At 46.5% G+C, this 15,022-nt stretch overlaps 1 protein-coding gene across 1 annotated transcript; it reads left to right on the forward strand.

The window, feature by feature from the left end:
* Positions 1–494: 494 nt before the first annotated feature.
* Positions 495–13,757, forward strand: LOC118176917 (somatomedin-B and thrombospondin type-1 domain-containing protein-like). Its single transcript, XM_035344221.1, has 5 exons — positions 495–1,031; positions 4,621–4,815; positions 5,742–5,820; positions 8,135–8,311; positions 13,255–13,757. The coding sequence occupies exons 1-5, from the start codon at positions 815–817 to the stop codon at positions 13,370–13,372; spliced, it is 786 nt and encodes a 261-aa protein (XP_035200112.1). The 5' UTR covers positions 495–814; the 3' UTR covers positions 13,373–13,757.
* Positions 13,758–15,022: the final 1,265 nt, after the last annotated feature.

Here is a 15,022-nt window from a genome sequence, read left to right on the forward strand (position 1 = left end):
TCTCCCTGAAGTGGGAACACTCTGCCCATACCCACCATTAGTACAATAGCATAATCAGTCACAAAAAATCAGTGGGTGGGTTTTATAAATCCCAGTACAGTATTCAGCAAGGTATAACATCTGTTGTGATCAATATTTTAAAGCAAGTCTGTCTGATAAGAAGTTACAGTAAAGCATCCCACTGAATAGCTAAATAATTCACAGGAGTGGCTCTAATCACTTTAAGCTTCTTGCACTGGAAAGTAAGCAGAAAATTCAGAGTAGCTCTGTAGAGAGGCAGTACAGCCGGTTGGGTCGTCTTTCTTACAAGCTGCTGTACTGGGTACCGGGAGAGGAGTAGTTTCAGGTTTTTAATGCCTCCTGAGGTATGCTGGAGTCAAATCTATGGGGAAAAAAACGGTCTCTTTTGGTTGGTTTTGCCGACACTCCTCACGAGTGCTAGCAGTCAGTGCAGAAACGACCCCCTTCAAAACCCTGCAGCACCTTCGGGGAGCTGCCACGAAGGCCGGGAAACACCCCGGGCCCCGGCAGGAACACCAAGAGCCGCCCGAGGGTTCTTGAAGCCGGCTCTGAACCCACGGCCCCAGACCGGGAGCCGCCCCCGGGCTCCGCCGCGCCCCGGCCCCGGGGCACCCCGCGGGAGGCCGGGCGGGCCCTGCCCGGTGCCTTCCCCTCACAGCGGCGGGGCCGGGGCGCGGGGGAGGCGGGCCGGCTCCTTCTCCCCGCAGCAGCCCGGGAGTAACGAAAGGAGTCGGGGCCGGGCAGAGCCTCCCCTTGGGCGTCCCTTGGTCCCCTCAGGCCGTGCCGGGCCGCCATGCCGGGCCGTGCCGCCGCGCTGGTGCTGGCGCTGCTGGCCCTGCCCCGCCGCGCCGCCGCCGGCTGTGCCGCCCTCGGGCTGTGCTGCCCCGGCCGCGACCCGTCGTGTCTGGGCACCGGCTGGCGGCCCGACGGCTCCTACGGGCCCTGCTATTGCGACCAGGCGTGCGAGCACACCCTCGACTGCTGCCACGACTATGCCCAGGCCTGTCCAGGTGAGTGTGGCTCCCGGTGCCCCGCCGTCCGTCCTCCTTGAAGGTGTCCCGCACCGGGCACGGCTGAGGTACGGGTGTGGGGATGGTGAGAGGGGATGTGGGGTGGGCGAACTGGGGAGCTTTGCTCCACACCAAGGCTTGGAGGTGCCCAGGTGCCATGGGCAGGGGGTGTCAGGATGTGTGTGGGGATGATGGAAGGTACGGGCGTGCCTGCCTCGGTGAGCTGGAGTGGGAACGGAGCCCCAAAATAACCTGAAGGGAGAAGTTTGCTCTGCTGTTCTGAGTGGTGAATGGGAGGCTCAGCAACTTGATGGGTTTACACATGTGAAATGGGACGTTTCTCGACTCAGAAGTCCCCCGTCCCTGTGGGGGCTGAATGACAATGGATGGGATCAAACCCACTGCTCATGCTGTTCTGCGCAGCCCCCCAGCGCCCGTGCTGCTGAGCCTCGGGGTCTGCAGGCAGCACGCCCTCCATAAACATCTGCTGGTAAAGTACAGGTGCGAATTAAGGAGATCAGTTATTTTAGTGAGCAGTGCACTCCCATATCCCTTTCCCACAAACAGCATCCTCAGGGAGACTTATCCCCTCATGTAATGGCTTTTTTTATGTTCCAACCTGCATAGCTGTGCCTTTTTGCACAGTTTTGCTTCGGGCTGACATTCCTGTGATTAAATTGCCTCTTTCCTTTCAAGAGAAAGCTGGGACACAGGTAGGAAATAAGTTCATTCTGAAGCTGGAAGGAAGTAAGTTCATCCCGATGCACTTTAGATAATTTATGAAAAAGGAGACCACCACCAGCCCCCAGACACAGCAGGCAGCGGCGAACAGGACAGCGATGGGACCCCCCTGCAGCACGCTGGCCTGGCCCTAGGCTGTCACAGCACTGCCACAGCCCTGCTGCCTGTTCTCCTTGGCTCCTGCTGCTTTCGGCAGTCCGGTGGGATAGCTGGCATCGGTAGGAACCCCTCACACGCCCTGTTCATGTTACAGCAGGGCGATAAGAGAAATGTGTTTGCAGGTGCTTACACCTCATGAGGAAATGGCAAAGGGCGATCACGGCTCCAGTCCCATGGTGTCCCTGGTGTCGCACGGTGCTCGGCGGTGCCGTCCCGTGGTGCTCCGGCGGTACGGCAGCATCCTGCTGGCTTGGATGGGTCCTGGGGGCTGGCTCTGTGCATGGTGTGATACCACTGCCCTGCTGCCTGTGTTCCCTCTGTGCTGCATGGAAGGGACCCAGCTCTGCTTTGATGTGTGCTGTCCTTGTAGCCTGGCCTTTCTTCTGCAGTTTTCTTTTTGTCCAATTGCTATAGAGCTACTTTATCAAAGTAACTTTAAAGCAAAATATGAAGGCAAAGACAATATCTGAGGCCAAATGAAACTGAAAAGAGCAGAAGATTCAAAATATACGATGCACAAAAGGATTGTAATGTTGTGCAGCATACAAGCTGATGCACAGGCTTTTCTTGTGGTTCATTGCTGAATATATGAAATGTCTCAGTTAGATAATTCATAAATCTTGGAACAGGTTTAAAAACAGTTTGTGGTGCCTTTGGACAAAAAAAGAAAAGCATGTGAAAAATCTTCCTAAAGTTTCTGAAGACATGAGGGAAGAAGGGATGTAATCAAAACAGTGACGTCCCAGCTTCTCTGCGCCAGTGTGCTCCTGTTACTGTTTCAGCCAGGCAATGAAGATTGAATTGTGAGGCACAGTTAATTACAAAAGACATGTGAGGCTCTGTTGCCACTGATACCTGCCAGGAGTTCCTGAGCAGAAGGGCTGGCCAGGCACAATTACAGTGGAGGCCATCCAGTGTCCTGCTGGGAGAAAGAGAGATGCCAGAGCAGCCAAGGCTGGAATACCGGTATCCTTTTGCCTTCTGCTAACTCAGGTCAGATGGTGTGGTTCACAGATGGACAATGGACACAGAAGCAGTGAAATGTTTTGGCAGTTGTCTGGCAGGTAGTCTTTCCTATGCTGTGACTATAAATGCACGGCTTAGCATCACAGAATTGTTTCTCTGGAGCGTTGCAAGGACAGTGAAGCTGGGCGGTGCTCCCTGATGTCCCCCTGCCCTCCCTTGGCCAGTGGAAGGCTCGCTGCATTCACTTGGTCCTCATAAGAGTTTTGTGCTTAGTCCAAATTTTGTTTGCTGGTTGAAAGCGCCACCCAAGAAGATGAAAGGCTCAGGGAGGACAGGAATCACACTTCTTCTGCCTAAACATTTGCAAAAGCAGCAGTTACTGGAGTCAGTGGAAAATGTGAATACATACATGCCAAGCCCACCTCTGATACCCTGTGTGGCTGTATCAGACCTACCACATCAGCTACACTGACCTGGGCATAACGATACAAATTTCCTTTTTTTCTTTTTTCCTGCCAGGGTGTTTACTTAAAATCTAAAATGCTTCTGTGGATAATACCAAGAAAAAGTACTGTTCTTTGTCCAGTCTTTTTGGCTATAAAGAAATAGACAGAATGTGATGGGAAGTGAGCTGAGTGAATAATCCTGTTGGTGGCATATCTGAGCAAGGCATGATTTCCTCAAGTTGTATTTCTTATCTAGATCCCAAAGGATGTGGGCTTACCTGCAAGTGTTTTTTTTTTTTTTTTTTTTTTTTTTTTTCCTGGATGTGTTGTTTTGATGTTTAGGTTGTGTTGGTTAAGTACAATTGATCAAGTATATCATGGGCTATTGTACCAGGTTGCCTTTGAGAGAGGCCAGCGGGTAAATGCTGTTGTGCTCTTGAGCACTTTGCCTGTTATTTTGGATAGTTATCTCCAGACATGCAATCCTATGAAGCTCAACTATGGGCATGCTCAGAAAGGGGATATGTGATATATGGAATGATACCAGTGTGTTTCTGAGTGAATGGGTGGGATATTAAATGCTAAGGGAAGATGTTTCTGCAGCTGCTTGTAAGCTGAAGCTTCAGAGTTTGGCACCCAGGATACCATGTGAGAGCAGGTTGGTATGCTCAAGGACATGAAGGTTTTTGATGAATTACTTACTACAGATTCCCAAAACTTAAAGTCATGGATAAATGTCTTGGAATTGGTTCCAAAAGTTACAAGGTGGAAGCTATTGTATTGTATTTCACTTCTTGAACTCTGCCACCAACTCCAGCTGGCCATGCAGTGGCCCAGACTCTTTAATGGCTGGTCGTCATTAAATGTGTGACACCTGACAAGAGAAATCAGTAAGATTTTTAGGCCTTACATGTGTGAAGAGTTAACAATACCTTTCCTTTATTCATTTTCTTTATCCTCCTCTTCTCTTAAAACTCAGCTTGACCTAGTCTAATTTAAAAGTTTCCATGTCATTCAGTGCAGGTGCCCGTTGGCATTGGAGGCTTGCAGCAGCGTAGCTAGAGGGAGGTGAGTGGCCCCGTGTAGCTTGGACTGGCTTGACTGGCTGGAACTTCTGGCCAGATGACTCCTGGGAACTGCCCAGTACAGCTTCGGGACAGTTGCAAAAAAAGGAAGGTTTTACAGAGCTGTGCCAAAAAACATATTTTCTGGAGAAGGCGCATTGCTTGCCTAATTTCTGTAACATTTCACACTCCTGTGTCTTACTCTTCTTCCAGTTATCCCCTGTGTTGTATCTCAGTGGAGCGTCTGGAGCGGCTGTGCAGAGCCTTGCAAGACAACATACCGTGTTCGGAGGAGGCATGTCATCCAGGAGCCCAGGAACGGAGGAGAGGTATGCCCTCCTCTGGAGGAGAGGGCTGGCTGCGTGGAGTACTGGACTCAGCAAGGAACAGAGTGCAAACAGTCCCTGAGTAAGTTCACTGAAAATTTAAGTGTCTTGGTAATAGGGGGAGGACTCTTGTTTAGGCCAGCAGGCTTGGTCTTTATTGTATTTGGAAAGAGTTGTTTTCAGACACCAGCAGACACTACTCTGGGCCTAACTGAGAACTGAGCTCTTCACACGGGTTTAGAGATATCCTTCCTGGGACAATATTTAAAAATAGCGCCTGCCGTTTACTGTGGTCTGGTGTGTTTCAAAAGTGAAATATTACAGACCTGTTGTGTTCTCACTTATACAACTGTAAATCTCTGGCACTTTTGATAGAGTTGGTAGATTAATGCTAGTTTAAAACTTCTGGAAGTGAGTGTTGAGCACGTTTTTTTTTCTTTTAATGAGTCATCTGTAAAAAGTCATGAAGGAGCAATACCCATCAAAGGCAAGGTATGATTTCTCTGCACTGGAGCAGAGTGCGTGCAGAGGAAACCTCCTGCTGGTTTGTGGAGAAATGCCTGATTTGACTTTGTTCTGGTTAACTTTTTATGCCATACCTTTGCTGATTTTTTGAAGAACTGCTCATGATTTTTTACTGTTATTTTTGGGTCAAAATCTGTCCAGTCTGGATTCTAGCTACAACTGGCTTTTCCAAGCCTCTTGAGAGTTGGCATTAAGTGATTATTGCCTCCCGCTCTGTCTTTTGGGAGTGCCTTACTCTGCTTCAGAGATGCAAAGGCTTGCTCTACTCAGGCAAAAATATAGTAGCTATACAGATTCTCTTCTCAGTGAAATGGTTGGTGGTCACCAATAATACGAAAATACAAGGTTACATTCATTATTCTCTTCTGCCAAAAATAAAACCATATGAAATTAAAGGTCCATCTTCATTGTTTTGCAGACATTGACAGCCTCAGTGTGGTGTTACCACTTACTCTGTGTACTTTTTCTCTTTGATATATGCAGTCCCCGCATTAATAACAACAGGAGGGTTTGGAAAAGCAAGGAAAAAAAGAGCTGCAGATGATGGCAATGAAAGAGTGGGGTAAGTTGGAGGCTCTGCACAGGGACACAGTCACACTTCACCTTGAACATCTCTGGTAGCAGTTCAGGGCCCAGCATCCTGCTGATAAGGACCATCAGGACAAGAGCACTTCGCTAGAGCAGGGTGCTGCTCTCCCCTGAGCAACAGCAATACCTGCAGTGAACCTGAAAGTTGTTGGACTCCCTTGATGCAAGGCCAGTACGAGGCTGAAATTCAGATCTTAAACAGTAGTGATGAGCTGAGATCGGGTGATCAGGAAGCCAAAGACCAGTCACTTTGGCTCTTCTCAATGTCCAGTTGGAGTACTCAGTGTTTGTCTTCATGGCAGGATGTCTGGCAAGGAACCATTGAAAGTTTTGTGACTGTCATTAATTAGACTGCTTCTTGAAAAGATTCCTAACCGGAGACCATATTTAATATTTATACACGCATCTTTACTATAAGTATACATAGTATATATACTCTTACAAGAGCTAATGCTGTCAGACTGTGGGCACTGGAGTGTGATGCACCTGCTCAGCAATTCTGACAGATGACACTTGTGCTACTTCTTTAACCAGCATAAGTCCAGCATGTCTCTCCTCCTTAAGATACTCAGTGACTGGAAAACTTGTTAACATTAGCCTTATAGGAGCCATGGTCCTTACTAGTTGCCATGAGAGAGAAGAGTGTTCCTAATCCAGGGTTTCTTTTCTATCTATATGTCATTGAGGTTCAGTCTTTAACTGTATAATGGAGACAAGTGTCATGGAATAGAAATATGTTATAGCTATTCTTGGCTGCTGAGGGTTAATGCTGAGCCCCCAGTAGCATTGGTGAGAGCTGCTAACCTGAGGGATGATGCCTCGGTGTCAGAAGTGGAAACGGGTGCTGTTTGCACTGTTCTGTCTAAATGGAATAAAATCTAAGGGGACAGAATCTGCTATATCGTTGCATGGGAAACCCTTCCTCCTCCCATTTCAGCTCCTTTTGGCTGTAATGCTGCCCGTTCCCTTCTGTAGTACTGTTGCACAGCACAGGTACAGACAGTATTGTGCAGAAAACCATCTGTTGCATTTTACCCACTGAGACACAGCTGCCTCTGTGCATGCTGAACTGCCTCCAGGCTGGTGCCCCAGTCACACAGGGCCGGCATCAACCTTCCCAGTCCTCATCTTTTCCAGTTGGGCTCATTAGTTGCAGCAACACAGTGCTGATGTGAAAGGTTATCTTTCATCCTATTAGCCCGTGCACACAGCTTTGCAGGGTGGTTATTCTCCACAGAACTGTACTGTAGTCCCTGATGGTTTACTTGTTTCTGGTGGAGAGCTGCCATTCCTGTGAATGGCGTGTAGTTTCCCAGAACTGCTCTTTCAGCATGAAGTAGACAAACACTCGTTGATTTATTTCCCCACATGCTGTTGCACATGTAAGCATTTCCATTGTGTGTGGGTGTGTCCACTCCCCTCACTTAAGTATCTGAAGGGAAGAGCATCTGTTCACCCTGAGCCTCCCTTGCACTCATAGTTTGTTGAGTCTTCTCCCTTTAAAATTCGGAAATGTCGGCACAGGTCTACTGTACGCGTTTGTTCCTGCTCCCTTTCAGATAAGGCATGGAAGCATGCTGCTCACACAGTTCACTTGAAGGTGTTTGGAAATCCCCGTGATAACTGATATACAACCAGTCTAGACTGGAACCCAATTCTTTGCTGTGTTTGTAGACAGTTACCGAACTTCCTTGGTTTTCCCCTTCAAACAAGGCCAGTTCTTTTCAGCTTTCCTGCCAGGTGTGATTAGAAGCAGAAGCACAGAGCAGTCTGAGCAGAGCAGAAGTGCCATGTTAGTCTGGTAGACATTGTAATGAGACATGACAACCTCACTGTCTCTTAGGAGGGAGATCATTGCAAGGAAAACCTTTATGGACCAAATCTTAGCTCCCATCACAAATCACTCTACAAAATTCATTATAAGTAATTGAGAGCAGGTGATGGAGAAGTGTGGCTGAGCAAATGGATACCAGGCATGGAACCAAAAAATATGGCTCTGTTTGTTTTTGGCTATACTCAAATGCTTGACCTATTCTCATCTCCATTTATAAAAGAGGTGTTGGTAATACCTGCTGTTATTTGATTTGTGAGTTGAAACCATCACAGAGTAGCTTTACTCCGCATTTAAGCTTGTCAGAATACAGGTACTTCACATGTTCTGTTTTTCATAGCTTTGGGTGCTTGATTTTGTTCGTTTGTTTCTAATTAGTGATCTGTAGTCACTGAATTTCATCTTGCTCTTACAGTCCCACAGAAGGCGCTAACCTAGTTGGTTATTTTGCTTGCAGATACTGTGTTGAATTCCAGCTTGTGGCCATCACGCCGGCCTGCTTGCACAGTCACCACTCATACACTCACTGGATGCAATATCTCAGAGAGGGCCACACCGTCTGCGTGGAGTGTCAGCACCCAGCTTTAGACTCCAAGAGTCTACATTGCTACGGGGATGGCAGCGGAAGCAAAAAGTAAGAGTTCTGGGTTCTTTTTTTCACGTTGGATGTTTTTGTTTTTCTCCCTTGATCTTCTTGTCCCAGTTTCATAATGCGCTGCACTCAGCTCGCTGAAGCGCTGTATGTATATTAAGTGGTGATCCTTGTTGCATACCATGAGTTATGCTGGAAATGCTCTAATCACTTTCTTGCAGAGATGAAATATCCTGGTGAAGGTAGTGTATTAAACCAGTGGCAGAGATAGGCCTAGAGCGTAGGAGTCCCTACACTTAGTCTGCTAAATCTCACTGACTTTTAAGTGGAACAGTTGTGTGTTTTTTGTTTTTTGTTTTTTTTTTTTTCCTGGTGTTTTAAAGACACTTCAACCATACCTCCAAAGTTAACGATTCTGTCAGATGTCAAATAAATTGTTAAGCACTGGAGAGTTTTTTTTTCCCTACAAGTGACCATTTATGAATATTCCTGGCAAGTGGTAGCTGGTTTAGGGACTTGGGGTAAGTGCTGACACCTGAAGTTGGATGGAAATAATGTTAACTCCTTGCACTTTCAGCATCCTTTCCCTGGAAAGCTGAAAGTGCTTTGGGGCAATTGATGGAGACCACCCAAGTTGTACAGGTTGGGTAGACTCTAGCAAAGATGGAAGATGAAGGGAATGGCTTGAAGCTGTGAAACACATCTGTGGCACAGCCAGTAACAGAGGAGTCCTGGCTCCCAAGCCTCTGTTGTAGTCATTGGAGACACAGCTTCTGAATTGCTTTTATCCTGATACTCTTGGAATTTAACCCTGTGATTGGTTTCTTGAAGGCATCCTATGAAACTGCAAAACAGCCTTGGCTGGGAAAGTCATTGTCAGTGTTGGGGAAGGATATTTTAAAAGCATATATAAAAGTTGACATAAGCATGATCATTTGAATTAGGAACTCTAAACTAGGTTTATTAGGCTTTAAGCACACAAAGTATTGCACTAGCAGGACTGCCAATAGTGGTCCTTTTATCAGGGTTTGTCTCAGGCTTTTAGTAAGATGAAATCATGTAAGGTTCTTTTCCTTCCTTGCCTCAGCTTGTTATTTACAAAGGTTCCAAAAGGCTTTTATATAAAGAGGAAAAAGTCTTAATGGTGTGGCCAGGAAAAACTCTTTCTTGCGTTCAATATGTAAATAATTTTAAAAGCTTACAATAACGTTATTTTACAAAAACATTGGAGCCAGACATATTAAGCAAAATAAAAAGTATATTCAGAAATTTGTTTCCTCACAGGGCTGCAAAAAGAGGAGGAGGGCATTTTCATTTGCCTAGCTATTGGGTGAACAACACTGCACGTGGAATAGTTGCGCAAATTGAATAAGATTGTGTCCCTCAGGAATGATGATCTGATCCATCTCCAGCCTTCAGCCTGCCAACATGGGTAGTGATAATGGAATTGGGGTGGATGGTGATTGGTTCACTGCAATCAGTGAACTAGGACTCTGCCCGTGTCTCAGCAGCTGGTTTGAATCCACTGGAACTGAGCAGAGCCTAGGAATTGTTCCCAGAGACCTGCTGTAGGTCTGGAAGATAAATTGGTGGGTCCGTTTCATCACAGGCATGTGAGAACCAGCAGGGAAAACAACTTTTAACACAGTAAGCTTTCACCCCTCCACTGTTACTGCCTATAATATCAAATGAAGTCATGCCTGTGGCATTTTTCTGGGCAGGTACGAGCTCTCTGTGTGAGCCAAACTGAAGTACTGTGTGTGTTCACTTGAGTTCATTACCAGGGTAGCAATGCAGGCTTGCAGCGCTGGCACGGGCTGGCCTGAGCAGTAGGCAAAGCTCATGTCTGCAGGACGATGGAGATGCACTTCACGCCTCCTTGAACTGGCAGTGCTGGGCAGCTTTGGCAGAGATGAACAGGCAAATGGCTGATGGAACATGAATGATATCTCGTCTGCAGCTTCCTCCTCCTCTGTGTGTGTGTGTGAAGCCTCCCTTATGTTTCACATAGATTTGTAGGTGACCCCCTCATGTCCACTAGAGAACCTTTGTGGCATGGTCTCGTGTTCTTCAACACTATGAGACCTGAACTGTGTACAGTGGTGGATCGAGTTGATTCTTTTCTAGGGCTGGATACCTTGCTTGATTTATGTGATGTCAACATCCTAAATATTTAATACAGGTATTCTTTATATGAACAGAGCTATTCCCTAATTATAACTAATTAGAGTTTCCAGAAATAATACTTTTTTTAAACCAGGTTACGTGGAGGAAAGGACTCTTGGTGGGGACAACCGTTGAGTAGGGTGAGGGAATTATCTGTGAAAAGACTTCTGCCTTCTGTCAGTCAGTGGATATATCTGAGCATGCAGTGTTGGAATGGAGCAGTGCTGTGAGAAGAACGTGGGGCGAGCTGTTCAGGCTGGGATTTGCTGGCCAGATGTGGAGAGCATAAATGTGATGCTTAGAAAGAACATTGAAAGAAGATGGGAAGGCAACTGCTGCCCTGAAAAAAAGGATGGTGGGAAGCCAAAGCTCATGACAGAGCTGAGGATGCAGCTTGTGTGAGTACACCTAGATCTGCTCACGAGTCTGGCTGCATACTCAGTTCACTCTCATTTCGAATTTTCACCTATGTAACTCTGGCAGCTGCCCTGCCAGGGAGCTGTGGGTGGTTTGCTGGTGACCTCAGAGCAGTGGTTACACCAGCTGCCCTGTGCCATCGTGCTGCCCCGGGTCTGCCGGGCTCCTGGCTAAGGCTGTGTGGGGAAGCATGCACAGCTGCTGCTCCGTCACACCCACGCCGTGCCTGTGCTTTGCTTCTCTCGCACTGTCAGTTCGGCAGCTTGTGCCAGCATTTAGCTCCCTGAGATATTGTTCCAAGAGTGACTCTCAGGAAGGAAAACATCTGACAGAGTTTAAAATAAACTCAGCAATGCTGGTATATTTTGATGAGTATTTCCTAATTATCGTCTAATGTCTAAGTGGAGTCTGGCTTATAAATGCGTCAAGTTGAAGAGAGATGCTTGTTATCTATGCCTTCCACCTGTCTCCCACTCTGTAGAAGATGCTAGTTCATTTTAACCCCTGTTGTGAAATGTGTACAAGCTCAGGAGGTTTCCCAAAATATTTGATTTATTTCCAGATCTCTGTGGCCATCAGGGGTAATTCAATTGCTTGGATAGGCTTCCTCCTTCTAGAAGGTTAAGAGATAAACAATGCAGAGCATTGAGCCAGGAAATTGATCTGTTAATTTTGGATCATCTTCTGAAAGATCTACAAATAAAGCACAATGCAGCAAACTTGACATCTGTGAAACTGTTACTCAGCCCGTGTCTAGGAGGATCAGCTGCTCTTCATCATTTGGAGCAAGCTGTAGCGGTTGTAGCACATAAATGTCCAGACTGCAGTAGTTTATGCCCATGCTCATGGTGGGGGGTAGTGGGGGGAGAGAAAGAGAATGGATGGACTTGATTTATAGCAAAGTCAGTATTTGCCTTCCCCACCAGCAAGGCTGGAGTTGGCAAGTTTAGCTTATGTGTTTATGGAGTAAAGCCTTCTAAAGGTAAAGCTGCAGCCCAGGTTTTGAAGGGGATGGGATTGCTCTGTGCAGCCTGCTTTATCTGGGATCTTAATCATCCCTGTGTAGATTCTGGTATTTTGAAATGACCTGAAGCCAGAAGAAAAATACAGTGAGTCTTCTTCCAATCATGTGTGATGCATAAAACCCTGCTCTGGAGCATGACATCTCATTAAACCAAGGGCAGAGTTATCTTCATGGAGCTACAGCACTAATTCCAGTTTCCACGAAACTATAAAACAAGCAGAAGTTAGGGATCTGTTGGACTGTTCTGCTGACAGCCCTCTGCACAGGGCAAGAGGATATCTGGAGATCGTGATATGTGTGCTTCTCCAAAGGACAGGTCCGAGACACAGTGATACGAGGAATTCCCTTAAACCAGTAAATGATAATTTCTGGGAAGGAACACACTGCATGTCTTGTTTCTTGTAGTCCAGCTGCTTGTGGAGATGGGTTTTACAAGTCTCCCATTCAAGCCCAGGCTCATGAGGGAATATCTGTATCAAAGCCTGTGCTGCTACTGCCTGCAGTGATCCTTTGCTATAGCAGATTTTTAGTTCCTGTGGCTCTTTGGCCAGCATTTCTTCTACAGCCACTGATCGTGAAAAACAGTCCATAGATCTACTTGGTTGTTTTAATAGGATATTCGTCTGTTCAGTTCTGGTCAATGTATTGATGGACTGCCTGAGGGAACAGTGTTGTGGGTTTTTTTGTTTGTTTGTTTTTCATCTTCTTAAGAGACCTGTCAGTAGCCTTGTTCCAATGAAGGAAGGTCTGGTACCTCCAGCCAGCTGCAATCAAGGAGCCGTGTTAGCGTGCAGCTCTTACAAAGGTAGAAGAACTTTAGCACATGGTCCACTGACGTGGTTATACAGAGATGCTCACGTCCCTGCACCTGCTCACATGGATGTGTGCTGTGGTTTATGTGTGCTGGGTAGTCAGCATCTCCGTGGCCTTGGATGGCAACAGAGCTCTGCCTGCTGAGGGGGAGCACAGAAAGGAAAACACAAAGAGATTTTGCTCACTGTGCAGCCTGTCAAGTGTTTCAGTACAGGAGCTGCAGGGATGTGGGAGCATTTTGTGAGTTGTTGCATGCAATGATGGACACCTTGAAAGGAATGTTTCTGTGAATCCTTTTGGACTTAGCATCTGCAATATGTGCTGCTCTGGCTTCTTTCAGTCTGGTATTGCTGTGAGGACTGCTTCACGCTATTGTAATCCTCTGGGGATCACTGCCTGCTGCCGCTTTACAGCAGCAGAAAGGGAGAATGGGTCTGTGGAGTGAAAACTGATGTTAGCAAACTAAATGGGAGTGACTCAGTGATTTAAGCCCTGCTTGTACAAGTGGCTTTCTGCAGCAGGAGTGCAGTGCAGTGACTTTCTCCCTCTTATGCTTGTGTTTCAGGAATCAGCTGTTGCACTGGCAAGCAGTAGGGAACCCTCGATGCAGGGGAACCTGGAAGAGAATTCGCCAGCTGGACACTTGCTCCTGTCCTTCTGTTCACAGCTTCTTGTTCATCTAACCCCTGACAATCTCAGCAAGCAAGTGGTGTGACAGTTGTCTGGCACAAGCACGGAGCAGCCAGAGTAATCACAGCCAAAACAATGACTTCTCCTTGTCAGAGGCTATGCTGCTTACATTCAAGAGGTTGCTGTCTGCACTGGGTCATCTCCGTTCATGTGTACTCCTCAATTTCCAAAGAAATCAGGCTGGCAGTGAAGTGCTGACTTCTTTCTGTATATCCATTCCTGTAGCCTCTTCTGCCTGAGAGAGGCATTTCTGACCCTGCTGTCTTCTTTCCAATTAACCCTCCCCATCCTCACATAAGAAAGCAGGCAAAGAAAGTCCACATAAACCCAAGTTTAATGATTATTTTCTAAAGTCCTGCTAAAAAAAAATCAACAGCAGAATGATTTAACTCAAGTGCCTTCTTTTCATGGCAATAGTATTTCTTCATGGATGCTTGTGCTTATATATCTTTCCCTTTTGTTCGCCTCCCTCCTCCCACCCCCGGTCTCATCATTTCATATTGATCCTCATTCCATATTGATCCTTACTCTTACAGAGGGTTGATGTTGTGCTGCTGAGATAATGGAGAAACTTAGAAATGAGCCTGTTCAAATCTGTGAGAATAGAAGGTACCAGGGATAAATGGGTCCTTGACTTCCGGTTTCAAGGAGCATCTTGGAGTTGCCCCAAAATGCAGTGCTGTTCTGGAACTCTAAATAGCAAGTCATCCCAGCTGTACCTGGAGGGGCTGGCTGTAGACTTGTATTTTTAACTGGAAAATATTTTCTTTATATTCTGATGATTTCTGTTCACACTTTTCTATAAATGGAAATAAAAGAGACTGGAGACGTTCTCCCAGTGTGAGACTGATTAACTTGTGTAGTGCCATCTCTTTAGTTTCTGAACCTGCTTAATTTGTTCCAGCCAATCTTGCTGTCCACACCTGCACTCCAGCAGGTAAAAGAAGTTGCTGCTGTCCAGTTCCAGAACTACTGAGGATTTACAGAAGGAAGTTGAGCACCATGACCTACCAGTGTGCAGAAGAGGATATATTTCTTTTAATGTGCACATAACTCTGAATCTCCTTAAAAGAATTATAACTTGAAGGCCAGGCACAGAAAAGACTTGTGGCAGAGCACTGCAGTGGCAAGCATCTAGGTAATTACATTCGTCAAAACCCAGCTGAGTGGCTGCGGGTGTGTTCAGAAGAAAGTTTTAATGCTCAAGTCAATTTGTAGTCTAGGCCTGTGGTTTGAGTCTTGAAATCAATCCAGAGTCTATGTTGGCTTTTGTGAAAACCTTACAGGGCACTGAGGATAAGTGCTTCAGACGGATAGATAGATGTGTAGTATGGTGCTGAGAGGCCTAAAAGCTCTTGATGCCTCCTGGGCAATGCAGTAGGGATTCTAGAACAGGGCTCCGCTTTTTATTGTGTGTTACAAGCTGTCTCTGTGAATTAATGACTCACGGTGGGGTGATCTCATCCCAGAGTAACAGGATTAACAAAAAAAAAAGGCTTGTGCTTCACTGTCTGACATAATCTGCCTTTGTGGCCTGCTCAGGAAAACTCACTGGCTTGTGAACAGAGGGATGTGATCCGCTGAGGAATGGCTTATGAATAAATAAATAGAGTGCAGCATTTTGGTTTTTGCAACGAGGAATG

Source organism: Oxyura jamaicensis, chromosome 20 (genome assembly GCF_011077185.1).
Source record: "Oxyura jamaicensis isolate SHBP4307 breed ruddy duck chromosome 20, BPBGC_Ojam_1.0, whole genome shotgun sequence".
In the NCBI taxonomy this organism is placed as follows: Eukaryota; Metazoa; Chordata; class Aves; order Anseriformes; family Anatidae; genus Oxyura; species Oxyura jamaicensis.

Excerpts from the sequence above, each read along its gene's own strand:
- LOC118176917 (XM_035344221.1), top strand. The coding sequence starts at position 815 with ATGCCGGGCCGTGCCGCCGCGCTGGTGCTGGCGCTGCTGGCCCTGCCC. Across the intron at positions 1,032-4,620 it reads CTATGCCCAGGCCTGTCCAG|TTATCCCCTGTGTTGTATCT; the intron begins GTGAGTGTGGCT and ends CTCTTCTTCCAG. Across the intron at positions 4,816-5,741 it reads AGAGTGCAAACAGTCCCTGA|TCCCCGCATTAATAACAACA; the intron begins GTAAGTTCACTG and ends TGATATATGCAG.